This window comes from Echinops telfairi, unplaced genomic scaffold (genome assembly GCF_000313985.2).
Source record: "Echinops telfairi isolate 266 unplaced genomic scaffold, ASM31398v2 ScPeMD7_6;HRSCAF=24_0, whole genome shotgun sequence".
Taxonomy (NCBI): Eukaryota; Metazoa; Chordata; class Mammalia; order Afrosoricida; family Tenrecidae; genus Echinops; species Echinops telfairi.
This window is the reverse complement of record NW_022103902.1, coordinates 12,952,486-12,971,267: the sequence shown is the minus strand read 5'-3', so window position 1 is coordinate 12,971,267 and position 18,782 is coordinate 12,952,486. Positions and strand designations below refer to the sequence as shown.

The 18,782-nt window shown below is 41.4% G+C and overlaps 1 protein-coding gene and 1 pseudogene across 1 annotated transcript in view; one reads left to right on the top strand and one right to left on the bottom strand.

Annotated features, from left to right (window-relative positions):
* Positions 1–18,782, top strand: part of SLC9C1 (solute carrier family 9 member C1) — a 95,235-nt gene that overhangs the window by 69,399 nt on the left and 7,054 nt on the right. The window contains exons 17-22 of the mRNA XM_004706477.1: positions 3,639–3,788; positions 4,760–4,811; positions 6,523–6,671; positions 13,714–13,839; positions 15,434–15,532; positions 18,109–18,273. Of these exons, the coding sequence (XP_004706534.1) occupies positions 3,639–3,788; positions 4,760–4,811; positions 6,523–6,671; positions 13,714–13,839; positions 15,434–15,532; positions 18,109–18,273 (741 nt within the window). The remainder of the gene's footprint in view (positions 1–3,638; positions 3,789–4,759; positions 4,812–6,522; positions 6,672–13,713; positions 13,840–15,433; positions 15,533–18,108; positions 18,274–18,782) is intronic.
* On the bottom strand, positions 1,581–2,149 carry LOC105978936 (annotated as a pseudogene).

The following is an 18,782-nucleotide window of genomic DNA, read 5'->3' as shown; positions in this document are numbered from 1 at the left end:
TACCTCTCCATGGGAAAGTTGTGCGACCACATGATTTCCTCTTAACTTTGTGACTTTCTTCATTAAAAATTGTTCTCTCTGCTTTTCTGTTTTCAGTCCAGTAACTTTGGTTCACTTTGATGCTTATTTATCTGGATCGACTTCGAGATGGTGTTTTCTTGTAGGTTAATGTCAAATTCTTTTCTCTCCTTGTTGGCTCTCCGTCTGAAGAACTCCTTAGTATTTTTAGTAAGGTTTGTCTGGTTTTCACAAATTCCTTTAATTTCTGTTTATCTAGAAATGTACTAATTTTGCCATCATAGTTGAGGAAAATTTTTACAGGGTATAAGATTCTTGGCTGGCATTTTTTCTCATTCCGAATTACATATATACAACTTTGCTTCTTGCTTGCATGACATCTACTGAGAAATCTGAACTTTGTCTTATTAGTTCCCCTATGTAAGTAAGAAGTCTGAAGGGGTTAGAGCTTCCGGTTGAATGGTGTAAGGTTCTCCCAGGAAAATGATCTTAGGACAACCCTTACTACCTGTAAAGAATGAGCAGGTGCATAGTCATGAAAGGAGCGGCGGGGGGTGGGGGTGGGGGGTAGGGGGCTGATGAAAAATTCCTGGCCTTTTTCTCAGCAATGCAGTTTTCCACTTTCTTAAAACCCCTTAAGAAGACCCTGTGATCATCCCATATTCTTCAAGAAAATTTAACAAGATCACCCCTTTGTAATCCCTCGGACAGTTGCCATAACCCTCTGAACTGATATCTATGCCTTGAATTTAACTGGCTGAGCAGAGCATCTCAGAAGCCACTCTTGATTAGAATTATTTTTTGAAGGCACCTTAATGATTCCTAGACAAGTGTATTACTGCGAAAACTTGTATGTGGCCAACTCACTGATTGAAGAGCTGGGTTTAACCATATTTTGTTGGAATAAAACTATACATGTATGAATTTTCTAGAAGCAAAATCATTTTATTTGACAAAAACTTAATGACAAAGTGGATAATCACTTAAACCAAACTCTTAAAGGCTATTTCTAAATTCTAACACCAAACAGGAAGGATACTTAGTATTAAAAATTTTTATTCACAAAACCATGGCATAAATTTGTGTTTTTAAAGTGGAATAATTCTATAAATTCGGACTTACTGGAAATATGCAAAAAGACCCAAATATCGTCTGGAACTAACCAAGAGGACTACTGGAAACCCTTTTTATATTCAGTAGTCACTGAAATTCCTTCATCTGTTCACTAATTATAAATGGTTTAATGTTTACTTTTTAATTCTGTCTTGGAATAAAGTTGATTACCATTTAAATATGCATTTCACTTAAAAATGTAATTGCTCCGTATACTATGCATACTATGTGTGTATGTGTTATGTATGCACGCACACACACTAATTAGGTTGAGTGAGATTGATTTTTCTGTTACTCAATCCATTCAGCTATCGGCCAGTCCCAGGGACAAGCATGTAGCTAGAAGCTCACACGCTAGAAGTTCTCAGGACAAGCATGTAGCTAGAAGCTCACACGCTAGAAGTTCTCAGGACAAGCATGCAGCTAGAAGCTCACACGCTAGAAGTTCTTCAGTTGGGCACTAATGCTGATAAAGATGTACTGTCCGATGTATCATCTTTTCTGGGGTTCAAAAATGATTCTCAAGTTATCTGAAGGATTTCTTCCAAATCTCTGCCTTCTTTTCAAGTTGAACCATTTGCTCCTGTTCCTTCCAACCCTGTTGCTCATCAGTTTCCATGGCTCTCCTCAATACCACTGCAATTTGGTTATTTGGTCGATACGTGCTTATCATTCTTTGGAGGACTGGATCATCTATTTTGCTGGCCATTAGCAGTCTACACATCTGTTCTCAAGACTTGCTGTTCGCAGATAGATGTTCTTCCAGGGTGTATGCCATTCTTCGTTTTCCTGTTATAATTCTCTAATTTCTCGGTTTTCTTGCTGGGTTCCCGTAACTAATGTGGACCGTGACCAATGTCTTGCAACTTATGTTCTTCCCGGTGCTGTCTGATTGCTTCTACTCACTTGTTGGGGCTGTGATTGGCTCCATAGGAGATTCTGCTGCATCGTCGTGATGTCTCACTCTTTCAATTAGAGCTTTGTGGTCAGCAAGAGCTGTCTCAATTGCACCGCTCATTTCTTTTTTTTTTTTTTAATCATTTTATTAGGGGCTCATACAATTCTTATCACAAGCCATACATACATCAATTGTGTAAAGCACGTTTGTACATTCATTGCCCTCATCATTCTCAAAACATTTGTTCTCCACCTAAGCCCCTGGCATCAGCTCCTCATTTCCTCCCCCCTCCCTCCCTGCTCCTCCTTCCCCCATGAACCCTTGATAATTTATAAATTATTATTATTTTGTCATATCTTACACCATCCGACGTCTCCCCTCACCTACTTCTCCGCTGTCCGTCCCCCAGGGAGGAGGTTTTATATACGAGAGGAGGAAATAGATCTATGTACATATATTTATAGGTTTAGTATTAAGAAAACAGATAGACAGTGGGTCCCTGTTCAAGTACTCCCTCAACACAAGAATACGTTGTTCTAACAATTTGGCAGTCTGTGATGCTCATCTTCATGGCACGATCGCTGAAGACAATGGGTGCACAAGCAAGTGTGGGGAAGAAAGCTGATGGTGCCCAGATATCAAAAGATATAGCATCTGAAATCTTAAAGGCCTGAAGATAAACAAGCAGCTATCTAGCTGAGAAACAACAAAACCCACATAGAAGAAGCGCAGCTCATTTCTAAAGGGATACCTCTTCCGTTTCTTCAGCAAGCAGACACAGAACCAGAGAGAGTTAGCCGAGAGGCAGTGGCACAGGGGCTCACCCTGAACCCCACTGTCGATCCAGGAATACCTATTCCAACTCAATACATTCTGACTTACTCCTGTGGTTTTAGGTGAATCTTGAACAATAAGCATGCGCTTCAGGGGCAGGTGCTTAGAGGGTAAAGTGTGGCGCTACGGAGCACAGACACAGAAAGCATAGGGATCAAGCAGCACAGGAGAACTGAAAAATGGTACAGGATTACAAAAGGAAAAAAGAACAACACAAATAGGTGAAGGGCAACTTAATGGTGGCATTCAACAAGGACTATGGCTGTGGTTCTGATTCTAATGGAACCTCTAGTAGAGAGTTGAGTAGGTAATTCAGTATGCAAGAAAGAAAGAATTATTATTATTATTTTACAGACATCACCACTAGACCTAAGCCACTAAACTTCAGCCCCAAAGATGAATCACACCATCTTGTTTGCTTGTTTTTTTAAGAATTTAAACCAGTTGAAAATAGCTCCAATGTTCTTTAAGGGAAATAAAATAATCAACGAAGAGTAAAGCCATAGAGAGGTGTCCTGCAAAATGCCTCCAGCCATGAAGTCCTGTATAATGTCAATAAGAACGTCGGGGCGGGTTACTGGCATCCTATTCACTTGCACATTCGACGACTACCCTAAAGTTTTCCTGCGGGCAGTAGTCACCCTTTCCTCCATGCACCACAGAGCCGCCATCCTTTCAGATCATTCCATGTCTTAATGTTAATTCTGGTTCAACTAACCAAACACAGTCTAGGAGAATGTGTATGCTTTAGACTAAATGTTCCCTTCTTCCTCAGCTGATCACACCAAAGTTGCTGCTGATAATCGACCAAAGAATGAGTCAACAGCTGTCGTTTCGGTACTCTATATTAAAAGGCTATGTCCAAGGTGAGGCAGACATCATGCCTATAATCAATCAGATCTCAAGTTCTAAACAGGTTAGACAGGTGAGGAAAATTTTAATACTAGGAAAGGGGTTTCCTCCCGGCCCCTTCACTGAGTGTCTTCTATCACGTTATCTTTTTCCCTGTCTCATTCCTGAAAAGTTTTCCATCTTGTATATTTTTTTAAGTCGATACCTTAGTTTTTAAAAAATCCCATCCATTGAACAAGGGGGATCCTCACTGAATAGTTTCCAGTTTTCTTGATGGGTTTGAGAAAGAGCAAGATGGGGGAGAGATACTGAAAAGATTACATGATTTGGGTGAGATTATCCACAGGGTTCATGGTGATTGCCAAAAGTGTAATTGTGGAAGGGATAACTAAAAAGAGGGAGAAAATCGTTTTTCGTGTATGAAAGACAATGGCTAGAAGGGCCAGAGGGTGTTTTGTGGTGGAGTGAATTTTCTGTCACTTCACCAAATGATTGGAGAGGTCATTGAAAATAGTGCACGTGTAATGCTAATTGAGGGGATTGGTACGTTTTACTTGGCACTCCCCTGGCTAAAAGGATGAGTCTCTCAGAAAGGGGGTGGGGAGGGAACTCAGGACCTTGGGAGAAAAGCCATCAGTTACAGCACGTTCTAGACTTCGGAATTGAACCAATGGAGGCCCAGAGCAGAAGCACCAGAGGCTGGGGAAAGAAGACCATGAAGCAGAACAATGGAACAGAACCCAGACTGAGACTGGGAGGAAGGGCGCTGGGCCTGTTTCCCGGCCCACAGAGCTAGAAGCCATGAGGCTAAGGACTAGAGAGAGACTAGGCTGCTGGCCAAAGAGAGGTATGATTGCTATGGGCCAATGACTGTATCCGTAATGTCTTCTGACCCTGGTTTGAGGTAATCTATTCCCTCCCCAATAAACCCCCTTTCTTGTGAATACATAAATGAAAACATAATCACCAGTTGCAGGCATAAGGATATTTTGTAATAGCCCACATTTCCAAGGAGGGTAACCTTTCCTTTGCTCTGTTCCATAGGTGTTATTAAAGCGAGTCACGAGAAATTCAGGACGTGCTATGAAAGAACTAGGTAGGTGCTTCTCGGCAGGCAGTTGCAGTGTGATTCTGTCATGCTATCACTCCTTCGAAAGGCAATGGTGTTGGTAACTAAACTGATCTTTGAGGGAACCAATGCCCTAATAATAACACAGCAATCAATGTGATCTTATCTTCTAGTGTGGGTGGGGATTGCATAATATTACCTCACCACACGTGTCTTGGCATTGGAGCAATAGGAAGACCTTTTCTGTTATAAGAATTCTGGCTAGCCTGTCATGATTGCACATGCCATTGTCCCCCATATAAAGTCTATTCTCTTCCAAATTTGACATGCCCATATCTTCCTGAGTCCCTGAAGGAAAGATGTCACCCTTCCACTCTACCTGCCACAGAGCTGCCACCGTGTCATTCTACCTTGAAACTAGTTACCACTGAATTGGCTTTGGCTCTTGGAGAATAGCCCTGAGCCATAAGCTGTTCAATAGCACATTTTTCAGAAGGCTATTGCTAGATCTTTCTGCCAAGGCATGTCTGAGTGGGCCGAATCTTCAACCTTTAGTTAATAGCTAAGCCCACTGAGCAGTCATTACTCCACCCAGGAAACCCTAGGCTCTAGTCCTTACAGGGAGTTGGAACTGGAACCGTACCTTGCTGGCCTCTGTCAGGTTGCTAGAGGATTCAGCGTCCAAATATGGCAGTAGCATATTGTTCTCCAAGGCGTCAAATTGAAGAGCATGCTCCTGGTGCAAAAAAAATACCCTGGGGCTAGGACAGGCACACTGTTTGCACTTGATGTCATAGTCATGTTTGGGGAGTGATAAGATAGAAAGCGAATCAAGAAAGAGGCCAGAAATAAGTCAAGGGGCATGATGCCCAGGGTCCCTGTGTTCTCTACACAGGCTTCACAGGGCAGAGATGGAGCACCACTGCTGCAGGCACCTTCATTGTGCTTCTCACGGGGAACAGGGCAGGGAGAAAGCAGAGGCCTGATTGCTAAGATACACTTGCAACCTACACTTTGGTCTTAGGCATTTACCAAAGGTGTAAGTGAGGATGCTTTGCTTCGAAGAATAGCAGAGATGGATGGAGAATGGCGTCCCTTGTTGGGCCTGTGAAGACATCACCTTCCAGGAGCTAGAAAAGGTGTTCAAAACCCCTCTGCCCAAAACATGCTGTTCCTAAGAAAGGGAGGGAAAAGGGAGGATGTGATACTAGATGGTAGGTAGCAAAAAGTGACAGCAAGATAGGACTGCAGATGCAGTCAAGCGGGGACACCCCAACATGGCAAATCATTCCGAAAGCAGACCCCCACAGGCACTGCCGACAAAACTCCCAGAATATAAAAAGGGGGAAATCTAGGGTTTCCAGGAATCCAGAAAAAATCGGCAAAAGCATGTTGGACGAGCCATCCAGAAGAACAGGCTGCGTGAAACCACAGATTCAGAACGATATCAGAGTAGAAAGATTCTGGCTCACACAGAATAAGAAAACAAATCATTCGCCCCAGACATGAAGCCCAGAGCAGCCTCCGTGTGTTTGTGCAGGCAGATTCATGCAATCCCGGGGCTGAGGCTGGCTGCCCTTCTCCACGGCTGGCCTGGCTCAAGGAACGTGGCATGCAGAATTCTGCAAACAGTGATGGGTGGCAGCAGTCCACTCTAGGAGAGGTGCACAGCCTAATAGGAGGGGCAATCCATTGGGCTTGCAGGGGAAATACTAGCTAATACCTTTGTTATTTTCAGGCTACTTAGAGTATGATCATCCAGAAATCGCCATCACTGTGAAAACAAAGGACCAGATTAACGTCATGCTCAACATCGCGAGAGAAATTGTGAAGGACTTCAGGTCAAAGGGAATTATTCAAAAAATTGATGGTTATGCAATTAACAAGGTAAGAGAGATGTTTTCAAACATATAGTCGATCATGGTGTTCTGCACCTACTTTTAGATCTTTCCAACAGAGGCCATCCTTGAGAGATGAGTCTCTAACTTTAAAACATTTTCAAAGGACAAGCGCCAACCCCAGAGAGTTTGCTTTCTACAGCCCCAGGGTTAGGTCTCTTCCCAGGCTAGTCAGTGAGAGATTGTCTCTTTCTCTGCTGTGGTCCTAACCGAGAGGCTGGTGAATCTTTTCTCATTCACTTGTAGAGGGAGTTTCAATATATTCCTGGAAATTATCCAACTGACGTTAAAGTAACTTTTCCTGTAGGCTGTGATTTATAAAAAAACATTCATCCATAGGGTTAGGATTAGTTGTATTTCCTTACTCTAAATCATTTACATAATAGCATGACATGTAAAAAGATAGAAAGGTTTCCAACAGTTTCTATAAGACTCCAAATTGGGAATCATGTAAAGGAGAAAACCAAAAAGCTTTTATACTTGTGAATGCATATGCAAAACTCATAAATAAATAGTAGGACCTTGAAACTGGCAGTATGAAAAATAACTAATGTAATATGATTATTGTGTTCTTTTTAATCATTTTATTGGGGGCTCATACAACCCTTATCACAATCCATACATATGTACAAATGTGCTTGACACAATGTATGTATGTATGACTATTGTTATCTCCAAAAAACCTTATGTAATTCACTGATAAAGTGATCCTTCAAGAAAAACTGGTTGTTACAATTCAGCCCCCATACAGTGCATTCAAGAAATGCTTAGCAGCCTAGTATAAGAAAAAGCATACTTCCCCGATATGATCACTTAAGACAAACGGGTGCATAAGCAAATGTGGTGAAGAAAGCTGATGGTGCCTGGCTATCAAAAGATATAGCATCTGGGGTCTTAAAGACTTGAAAGTAAACAAGCCGCCATCTAGCTCAGAAGCAACAAAGCCCACATGGAAGAAGCACACCAGCCTGTGCTATCACAAGGTGTTGAAGGGATCAGGTATCAGGCACCAAAGAACAAAAAATCATATCATAGTGAATGAGGGAGGATGTGTGGAGTGGAGACCCAAAGCCCAGCTATAGGCAACTGGACATCCCCTTACAGAATGGTCGTGGGGAGGAGACAAGCCAGTCAGGGTGCAGTGTAGCAACGATGAAACATACAACTTTCCTCTAGTTCCTAAATGCTTCCTTCCTCCCACCCCCACCCCCACTATCATGATCCCAATTCTACCTTACAAATCTGGCTAGACCAGAGGATGTGCACTGGTACAGATAGGAACTAGAAACACAGGGAATCCAGGATGGATGATCCCTTCAGGACCAGTGATGTGAGTGGCAATACTGGGAGAGTGGAGGGAAGGTGGGATAGAAAGAGGGAACCGATTACAGGGATCTTCATATAACCTCCTCCCTCGGGATCGAACAATAGAAAAGTCGGTGAAGGGAGACGTTGGACAGTGTAAGATATAACAAAATAATAATTTATAAGTTACCAAGGGTTCATGAGGGAGGAGAGAATGGGGAGGGAGGGGGGAAAATGAGGAGGGAGCGGATGCCAACGGCTTAGGTGGAGAGCAAATGTTTTGAGAATGATGAGTGTCATGAATGTACAAATGTGCTTTATACGATGGATGGATGGATTGTGATAAGAGTTGTTGTATGAGCGCCCAATAAACTGATTTTTTTTTAAAGCATGCTTAACGGGATAAAAGTCATTTAGTTAGCATCTACAGCAAACACTGCATTTGAAGGCGAACTATTTGGAAGTATCCTAATGAAAGTCCGGAGCAAAAAAGACACGACCACTGTCACTCCAAGTGTTCTATGAGGAACCTGGGAATTGGAACCAGGTCAAGGAGGCATTTCAGAGCTGGAGATTTCAGAGAGAAAGGATCTATCTGTTGATTGATTGATTAAAAATATTCGAGAGTTAATAGAAGAGCCATCAGACAAATAAGAATCCAATGGAGTGTTCTAAAACAAGATCAATACATACAATCCTATCCCGGAATAAGAAAACTTTCCATTCGCAGCAGCAGTTAAACACTCAGTGATGGATCTAACACGAAACAGGCAACACCTATGTGACAAGACTGGAAAAATAAAATGATCATGAAAACCTGAATAGGTGCTTTCCCAGGGCCTGCAAATGTATGCTTTATTGGGCCAGAGAGTAAACCTGTTAGCTATCCCGGCTACCTCATGCTGGCCATGGACAAAGAGCCTCACAGAACAAAAGAGAAAATCAAATGAAAGAGGCATTTCACCGTTATGAAAAAGAAAAGTGGCCAATAAATCAAAATCTATTTAGCATCTCTAGTAACCAATGAAATAGAAGCTAAAGCATTAGTAGGCACCATTTTTACCAGCCCGAACAGCAATAATCGGGTGGGGGAGCTATAAAAGAAAAACAAACAAACAAAAAAGCTTCTTATTTGCCTTCTAGTCAATTCTGATGGAGGACAATCTGCCTTAGAAGGGGTACCCCGAGGGTGCTCCTTTTCCTGCTGACATACTTCGGGCATGTTATCACGAGAGACCAGTCCCTGGAGAGGAACAAGGGCCTTGGTAGAGCAGGGAGGCAGAGGAAAAAGAGGGAGGTCCTCTAGGGGATGGACAGACACAGTGGCTGCCATCCTGGACTCGGATATAGCCGTTGTGAGGATAGCAACCATGGGCCAGGACAGTGGTCCATCTGTTGTACCTGGGTTGCTATGACTTGAAGCTGATGTTAGGGCTCCTACCAACCACCACAAGCCCCGGTGGCGGTGTGAGGGAAGTGTTAGACTGCTCACCACCACGTTGTTTGGCAGTTCAAATCCATAAACAACTCCATGGGAGAGAGAAGAAGCTGCCTGCTCTTCTAAAGGTTTATATTCTTGGAAACCCTATATAAATCCACTGTAAGTAAGAACTGGCTCATTGGTACTGGGTTAACAACAAGAAGGACTGCTTTGAAAAAGAGATCCACAAGAATGTATGCCACACTTTTAATATTGGGTGCTGCTTTAGGCAAGCACGCAAAGGATTCAGAGAGGAGGAAGTGAGCCTTAGCTTTTTAGCTTTTTTTAAGTATAGATTTTAATAACACATTTCTTAGAACTACTATATGCGAGAATTTTCCAGGTTCAGTATTGTTGGCATCAAATTTCTCCACCTTAACAATTTTTATTTTGTTAAATATTTTGTTAAAAGATAACTATGTTTCTCCTTTTTAAATTCTCCTTATTTTAAATAATTAAATCATTTTAATGGGGGCTTGTACAACTCTTATCACAACCCACACATACTTCCATTGTGTCAAATACTTTTGTACATTTGTTTCCCTCATCATTTTCAAAACATTTGCTTTCTACTTGAGCCCTTAGTATATCAGCTCCTCATTTTCCCCCTCCCTCCTCACTGCCTCCTCCTCCATGAGCCCTTGATAATTTACAAATTGTTATTATTATGTCATATCTTACTGTCCAACATCTCCCTTCACCCACTTCTCCGCTGTCCGTCCCCCGGGAGGAGGTTATATGTAGATCCTTATAATCAGTTCCCCCTTTCTACTCCACTTCTCCTCCACCTCCCAGTATCACCACTCTCACCACTGGTCCTGAAGGGTTCATCCATCCTGGATTCCCTGTGTTTTCAGTTCCCACCTGTACCAGTGTACATCCTCTGGTCCAGCCAGATTTGTAAGGTAGAATTGGGATCATGATAGTGGAGGGGAGGAAGCATTAAAGAACTAGAGGAAATTTGTATGTTCTAACAATTTGGCAGTCAAAGATGCTCACCTTCTTGGCACAATTACTGAAGACAATGGGTGCACAAGCAAAGGTAGTGAAGAAAGCTGATGGTGCCTGGCTATCAAAAGATATAGCATCTGGGGTCTTAAAGGCCTGAAGATAAACAAGCAGCCATCTAGCTGAGAAACAACAAAACTCACATGGAAGAAGCACACCAGCCTGTCCTGACACAATCCCTGAAGACAAAGCAAGTACATAAGCAAATGTGGTAAAGAAAGTTGATGGAGCCCAGCTATCAAAAGATATAGAGTCTGGGGTCCTATAGGCTTGAAGATCACGAGGCATTGAAGGGATGAGGTATCAGGCATCCAAGACCAAAAAAATCATAGCATTGTGAATGAGGGGGAGTGTGGAGTGGGGACCCAGGGTGCATCTGTGGGCAATTGGACATTCCCTTGCAGAAGGGCCACGGGGAGGAGACAAGCCAGTCAGGGTGCAATGTAGCAAGGAGCCTTAGCTTTTGATTCTACATTTTGCACAATATTTGAAACCCTTACTTGGACATGCTCTCATGTATCATTCATGTAAATAACATGCTGCTACTGAGAGGCGGCTCAGCGTAGGGCACCATTTCATGCTGCTGCTCCCAAGGCCAAGGATGTTCAAGGGCACCTAACAACAACAACACGATCAAAGCACAGATATTGATCATCAGTTTGTCTTCATTTAATGCTGACTATACCATTTAATGGGGCACTCTACGGTTCTCGTTCTATTTTTTAAAGCCCTCTGCAAAGCAGCATCTTCGCTGAATGATGGCAGAAGAACTTGCTAAGAAGGAGGGAGGGAGGGGCCTAATAAAATCATTGTTTTTAGAAAACTTTATTTATTTGGTCCTCTCAACATTCCTGTGACTTAGAGACTATTGTTGTCCTAATTCTAAGGAAGAGGAGAGGCTCCGAATGATTTAGATACCTACTCAAGGTTAGAACTCTGGGAAGTTTGGGGAACAGCCTTCTAATGCAGGCATTCTGATGCCAGAACTCAGGGTCTACAACACAATGCTCTAAAGCACCCCACACTCCAAACCCACAAGTAGATGGAGATAGTAGAAAGTAGCCAAATAAACACTAAGAATTTTAGACTTAGGAAACCAAGACCACTGCACTTGATTATGATGAACGTTTACCCTGTAGGAAATAAAAGTAAAGAACATAACAGTGCAACTTAGAATGGCTCACACAGCCATGAAGGGAAAAACAACCTTTTTCCCCCAGATGAGCAATAATTTTAACAAGCATCATTTATGAAGAAGACCGTCTCTCTCCTTGTACTTTGTAGAGCCTATCTCACAAATGGATTGTATTTGTGTGGATCAGTTTATGGACTCTAGTCTATTCTATGGCTCTGTTTGCCAATCACATGCTTTTAATTATGAAACCTGGTAACAAACCTTCATCTTTGATCATGTGTATCCTCCAGCTTTGTTCTTTTCATTCAGAATATTTTGAATATGTTGGCACTTGGTGTTATTCAATAAACTCTAGAATCAGTTTGTCAGTTTCCACTACACAATTCACTGGAGCATCTGTGAGATTGCATTAAGCCTATATACATCCATGTGCGGAAGGAAAAAAAGTGACAACTTTGTAACATTGATTCAACCTATTAACATAGCATCCCTGAATTTAATGAGGTTTTAATTTTGTCTCAATAATTGTCGTTTTCTTTGTGGACTTCTTGCACCTGCATCATTCATAAATCGGGATCTTTACTTCATGTCACACATTAACAAATCATTCCAGATGGTTTGTATACATAATAATAAATTATAAAATAGTGACATGAAAATCAAAACATTTAATATATTGAGGTAGGCAAAGCTTTCTCAAAGAGGACAGATGATTGGAGTAAATTATATTAAAGTCAGAATTCTTCATTTTAAAAAAAAATAAATGATTAGAAAGATAATCTGCAACAAGGGAGAGTTTGCAAAAAAAAGTATGCCTAATAAAGGATTCACATTCAGAATATATAAAAATGTTTTATAAAGCCATAAGAATGAGAGATAAAACTCAGTTTTAAATAGGCAAAGATATAAATCTGCACTTCCTAATGATAATATTCAAGTGGCTGATAAGCAGAAGGAAAGATGCCATATACCATGGCTGTTCATTTCACGTAAGCACAACCTAGGACCCAGCTATTAGACCTCATGCTAATCTGTGACTTCAGAATTAGGGTAACCCATACTAATCCCAAACGGAGACACTTCAAATGTCTGTCTATAGTTGTTGTTGTTAGGTGCCATCCAGTCTGTTACGACCCATAGCGACCGTAGGCACAACAGAATGAAACCCTGCCCAGTCCTGCACCAGCCTCACCATTGTTCCTACGCCTGAGCCATTATTGCCGCCTCTGTGTCAATCCATCTCCTTGAGGGCCTTCCTCTTTGTCACTGCCCCTCGCTTTCCCAAGCATGCTGTCCTTCTCCAGGGACTGGTCTCTCCTAACAATATGTTCAAAGTATGCATGATGAAGTCTCTCAATCCTTGCCTCTAAGGAGCACTCTGGCTGTACTTTTTCTAAGATCAGTTTGTCCTTTTAGCAGCCCATGGTATCTTCAATCGTCTTCTCCAGCACCACAATTTAAATGCATCAATTCTTCTTTGGTCTACAGCATTCCAATGTCACTGTGGTACATTCACACAGTGTAATACTATTCAAAAATTAAAATGCATAAGCTTTTGCTCTCTGGAACACTATAGCCAAATCTCAGAAATACAATAGTCAAGGAATGAAATCAAATATAAACAAGCACACATCCTTTGATTCCATTCATACAAAGCTATAACCCAGATAACACCAAACTATCGTCGTAGAAATCAAGGTAGTGATGGATTTTGGATCAGAGGAGTGGCTGAAAGGAACCATCATGGAGGATACAGGGGTGAGCTGATTATTTAATCTCCTGATCTGGATGTTGGTTACACAAATGCTTTCACTTTGTGGATGTTCTTTGGCTCAATATTTATGTGACTGGTGTGTATGTGCTTTTCAATCTACTGTATACCTCAGAGACTTTCTTTAAAACGTTTAATCTGTGACTTCAGAATTAGGGTAAGAGAAGGTGGTAGAAAATGAATGCTGTAAGAGAGGAGAGATTGGTGCCTGCAAGAGGACAAAAATCTCAGAGGAGCAAGAACAGGAACAGGTGCACGGTCATACTTGTTGTAAGTATTCTATGAAGAGCAGTTTGGTTTATCTCCTTTCTTACTTTTTTTTTTAATTTTAGTTAATCATGGCCCGAAAAAGAGAGATGCTTGATTTTCAACCAACGATCAAGTCTCTGACTCTTGAAGAAGCAGTGAAAAATATTCCATGGCTAGATAAAGACCGACATCACATAAGCTTCTTTCTGGTAATACTTTTATTTCCCAGCACTATCATCTGTAATGAGACCCCCAGTGGTCATCTAAAAAAATAAACATCCAATCAGATGCTGTTCCATGTTAAATTATTCAAATAATGATTTTTGCCCTTTTTATCCGTGTTTTGTCTGATAAAGTCAAAATCCCTTGGAGAAATATGGAGAGTCTTTCCATAATCTCCCTTCCAGCTGATTCTTGACTTTTTTTATTAAATACTTTTATTGGGGCTTCCTCCATCTCTTACCACAAGCCATACATGTAGCCACTGTGTCAAGTACATTTGTACATATGTTGCCATCATCCTTTTCAAAATATTTTCTTTCTACTTGAGCCCTTGATTCAGCTCATTCCCCGCCTTTCCCTCCTTCCCTCCCTCATGAGCCCTTTATAAATGATAGATTATAATTTTCATGTCTTACGTTGTCCTCTGTCACCCTTCACCTGCTTTTGTGTTGTTCGTCCCCCTGGGAGGGGGTTATGTGTCAATCCTTGTGATCAAGTTCCCTATTCTCCCCCCACGTTACCCTTATCCTCCTGGTGTCTCCACTATCATGCTGGTCCTGAGGGGTCCATCTGTCCTGGAGTCCCTGGGTTGGGGCTCTTATCTGTAGTAGTGTACATGTTCTGGTCTGACCCTTGACTTTTATCTTCCGTCTCCCAATCGTCATACCCCCTTTGACCTTTAGCTATAAGGAGCCACTTCTGGTGCCCCAAGCATTTCACATTGCTTTCTAATCCCGCTCTTGTGTGTGTGCTATTGACTGTCCTCGAAACACCCTTTGTTTTCACATGCCCATATCCTCCAGCTTTCCCTGTTCATTGCGCCTATGGAAACATGTTGGCCAGGCCTTTGAAGCATTTATTGACACCTTTTCATTCTTTCATGTAACCAGGATTGGTTGCACTATGTGACTTGCTTTTGGTCCTCATGTTGCAATCCATCAGGTTTTGGATGGCTGATCTTCAAAAGAATATTGCCAGCCGTGCTATCCTTGTCTTAGTCTGGAAGTTCCAGGGAAAGCAGTTCAGCAGTGTCATAGCAACATTCAAGCCTCCGCTGAGGGATGGGTGATGAGGGTGCTTGAAGTTGATTGGCTGCGAAGTGAAGCCAGGCTTGCAGCCTGAAAGACCTAATCACCGGGGTGGAGCAAACAGGTCCTCGGCTGCTAACGGAAAGGATGGCAGTCGAGTCCACCCAGAAGGACCTTAGAACAAAAAGCCTGAAGATCTAGTTCCGTGGAAAACCTTAAGGAGGCCAGTTCTACTCTGACACCTATGAGTTTGATATGACTCAGAATCAACTTGATTGCAACCAAAGATGGCGTCTTCATTCATAGATTCTTTCTTTATGAAATTGGATAAATATCCCATTTGATATTTCATACATCCTTCTGTATTTGCTATTCATAATTCTACTTTTCTTTTAAATTTACTACTGAGATGGCTTAGAAGATCTTGAGTGATATTTGCTTTTAAAATGTAGAAACTCTTGGGAAGAAAAATAAACATCAGCTTCTCCAACCACTGAAAAAAAATATTATTTATACTCACATAATTGGTGTTTGTTTGTTTGTGTGTTTTAAGCAACGAGCCTTGGTTGTAACATTTGATTGTGGGAATGATATTTTTGAAGAAGGTGAAGCTCCCAAAGGAATCTATATAGTTCTTTCTGGCATGGTAAAGGTAAGACAGATTTAATTTAAAATGTACACGCAAACGTTAGTTTAAACTCTATAAAAGTGAGAATTGATTATTCCTTCTATCTGTATATAAAGATTATTCCTTCTATCTGTATATAAATTGATTATTCCTTCTATCTGTATATATATCTGTATATAAAAAATTATATCTATAGAATTTTAGCTACAGTTCAAATGGCAATTTTCCCCTTCAGAGAAAATGGAAAAAGACCACCCTTCTTTCTCATGATAAAATATCAGAAGGGGCATATCTTAAGATGGAAAATAGCACTATGAATTATATACATTTGTCTGATTTGGAGATTTATGCATTCTAATTTTTTATTTTAATAAATCATTTTTATTGGGGGCTCTTACAACTCTTATAGCAATCCATACATCAGTTTTGTCAAGCACATTTGTACACATGTTGCCGTCATCATTTTCAAAATATTTTCTTTCTATTTGTGCCCTTGGTATCAGCTCCTCTTTTTTCCCACCATATTCCACCCTCCGAACCCTCATGGACCCCTGATAAATGATAAATTATCATTATTTTCATATCTTACACCACCTGCTGTCTCCCTTCACCCACATTACTGTTGTTCATCCCCCTGGGGAGAGAGTGGAATTATACATTGGTCATCGTAGTCAGTTCCCCGTTTCTCCCCCTTCTCCTCACACCTTCCCCCTATCCTCATGGTATTGCTACTCATGTTACTCTTCCTAGATTTATCTGTCCTGGATTCCATGCTACAAAAGCTCTTATCTGTACCAATGTACATGCTCCAGCCAGATTTGTAAGGCAGAACTGGGGTCATGGTAGTGAGGGGGAGGAAACATTAAAGGACTAGAGGAATGTTGTGTGTTCTGTCCTTGCTGTGCTGCACCCTGTCTGTCTCATTCTTTCCTTGTGACCCTTCTGTGAAGGAATGTCCAATGATCTACAGTTGGGCTTTGGGTCTCTACTCTGACCTCCATCATTTGCATCTATAGCTTTGTTTGTCTTGGGTCTTCTGGTGCTTGATACCGTATCCCATTGGCATATCCTGATCACACAGGCTGGTGTGCTGCTTTCATGTGGGCTTTGTTGCTTCCCTGCTAGATGGCTGTTTGTTTAACTTCAAGTCTTTTAGACCCCAGATGTTTTAATAGCCAGAACTATCAGGTTTCTTCACCACATTTGCTTATGTACTGAGTTACTTTATTGTGCCAACCTGGCTGATAAACACATGTGGGGTTAATTGAAGGGCAGAGGGATAAATGGCTCGGTGAGCCTCGCCTATGTAGTTCTCAGGTCTCTTGCTTTGTGATGGTCGCACCAGGATGCAGCTGCCTTAGCAGTTCCCTGCTTCAGCTGTCAAGGCTGACTTCCTGTAAGACATCCCTGAGGAGAAGCCACATGGACCTACCCGGTGCAGCCCTGGGTGCTGGAGCAGCTGTGTGGAGACCCCTGCCAGTGCTGAGATGTTTACACATTCACTGACTAGGCTTTCCTCCTGCAGTCGGCATCATTACGTCTGTTTTGTGAGATGAAGGAGGACTTTGTGGAATGGTGTTGGACATATGGGTTAATGGGTTAATGTTGCACTTGTGGGCTTTGGCAGCACTGGGTTGGGATATTTTCTTGATGTGCACTTAACCTTTTTATAGAACTCTCTTATATATGAGTTTCTGTGGATTTGTTTCTCTGATGTACCAAGACTAACACATGTACCCATTTTGACTTCAGCGATCTTGTTGGGAAGGTGAGCATCACAGAATGTTGCGTTATTAGAAGTGTTCTTACGTTGAGAGAGTACTTGAGTAGAGACCTAATGCCCATCTGCTACCTTAATACTTAACATTTAAATATATGTACATAGACCCATATCCCTATCGTTATAAATGAAAATATTTACATATATGCATGCCTATAATTATACCTATATAAATGTCTTTTGCCTCCTAGTTCCTTCCTCTAGTTCAGTGGTTCTCAACTTTCCTAATGCTGCGACCCTTTAATACAGTTCCTCATGTTGTGGTGACTCCCAACTATAAAATTATTTTTGTTGCTACTTCATAACTGTAATTTTGCTACTGTTATGCATCGGGCAACCCCTGTGAAAGGGTCATTCAACCCCCAAAGGACTTAGGACCCACAGGTTGAGAACCATTGCTCTATTTCTTTTCACTTTTTTACTTTCCTCCTGTTCCACTATCATGTTGGACCTTCATTCGACTGTCGGTACTTTCTCTCGGTTACATTGCACTTGATCAAACCCCATCAGGCATTCTCTGCCCTCCTCACCATCTACTTTAGGTCTCTTATTGTTCCCTTGACGCTGGGTTTGTTGGCTCTCCACTCTCTTTCTCCCACAGAAACATTAGGGCATTATAGAGTGTTTTGTTTCCATCTCAAAAAAATGCTTCATTTCTCATGACCAATTTAATATAAAAGGGAAGAAATAATCAATAAATATTTTTGAGAATATGTATATATTAGAAATTTCAAAACCCAAAGGAAATGGGCAATAACATCATTTTATTAAGATAAGTCAACTGATGTATATGTTTGTTTCTTTCCTTGTTCCCATGCAGCTTCAAAGAGCAAAGCTGGGTTTAGCTAATGACTGTGACTCAGAAGAGAAGGATTTTCAGATAACCCAGTCAGACTATATGATCAGTGGGGATATAATAGGAGAGCTAGACAGCTTGATGAATGAGCCCATGAAATATTCTGCTACCTGCAAAACTGTCGTGGAGGTCAGAAGATAACTCTGTATCATTTTTGTGAAGCATTTTGCTTTAAATGTATGGCTGCTTCTGTACTTAGTATACATGTGCTTAGTGTGCATTACAGACTAGTGATCATTTATTTCTTAAAATGACAAAGATGAAAAGTTGTTATAGAATTATACTCATCCAGTAAAATGTCTTGGCACCATGGGTGGTGTAATTAACTATATCTAAGGGAGGCTTTAAGTGGGGTGAAGGGACCTGATAATATGAGCCTTTTTATGGGGAAATTAAGTTGCATGTGTGAGTTATCAACGCCATCATCCAAAAGGTAAGGAAGAGGGAAAAAATCAGAGACCAAGTGTATTAGTCTAGGTACTTTGGAGAAACAAATCCACAGCAACTCATATATAAGAGAGTTTTATGTAAAGAAAAAGTGCCTCACGAAAACATCCCAACCTAATGCTGCCCAAGCCCACAAGTCCAACATTAACCCATTAACCCAACACCAGTCCACAAAGTCCTCCACCTCACAA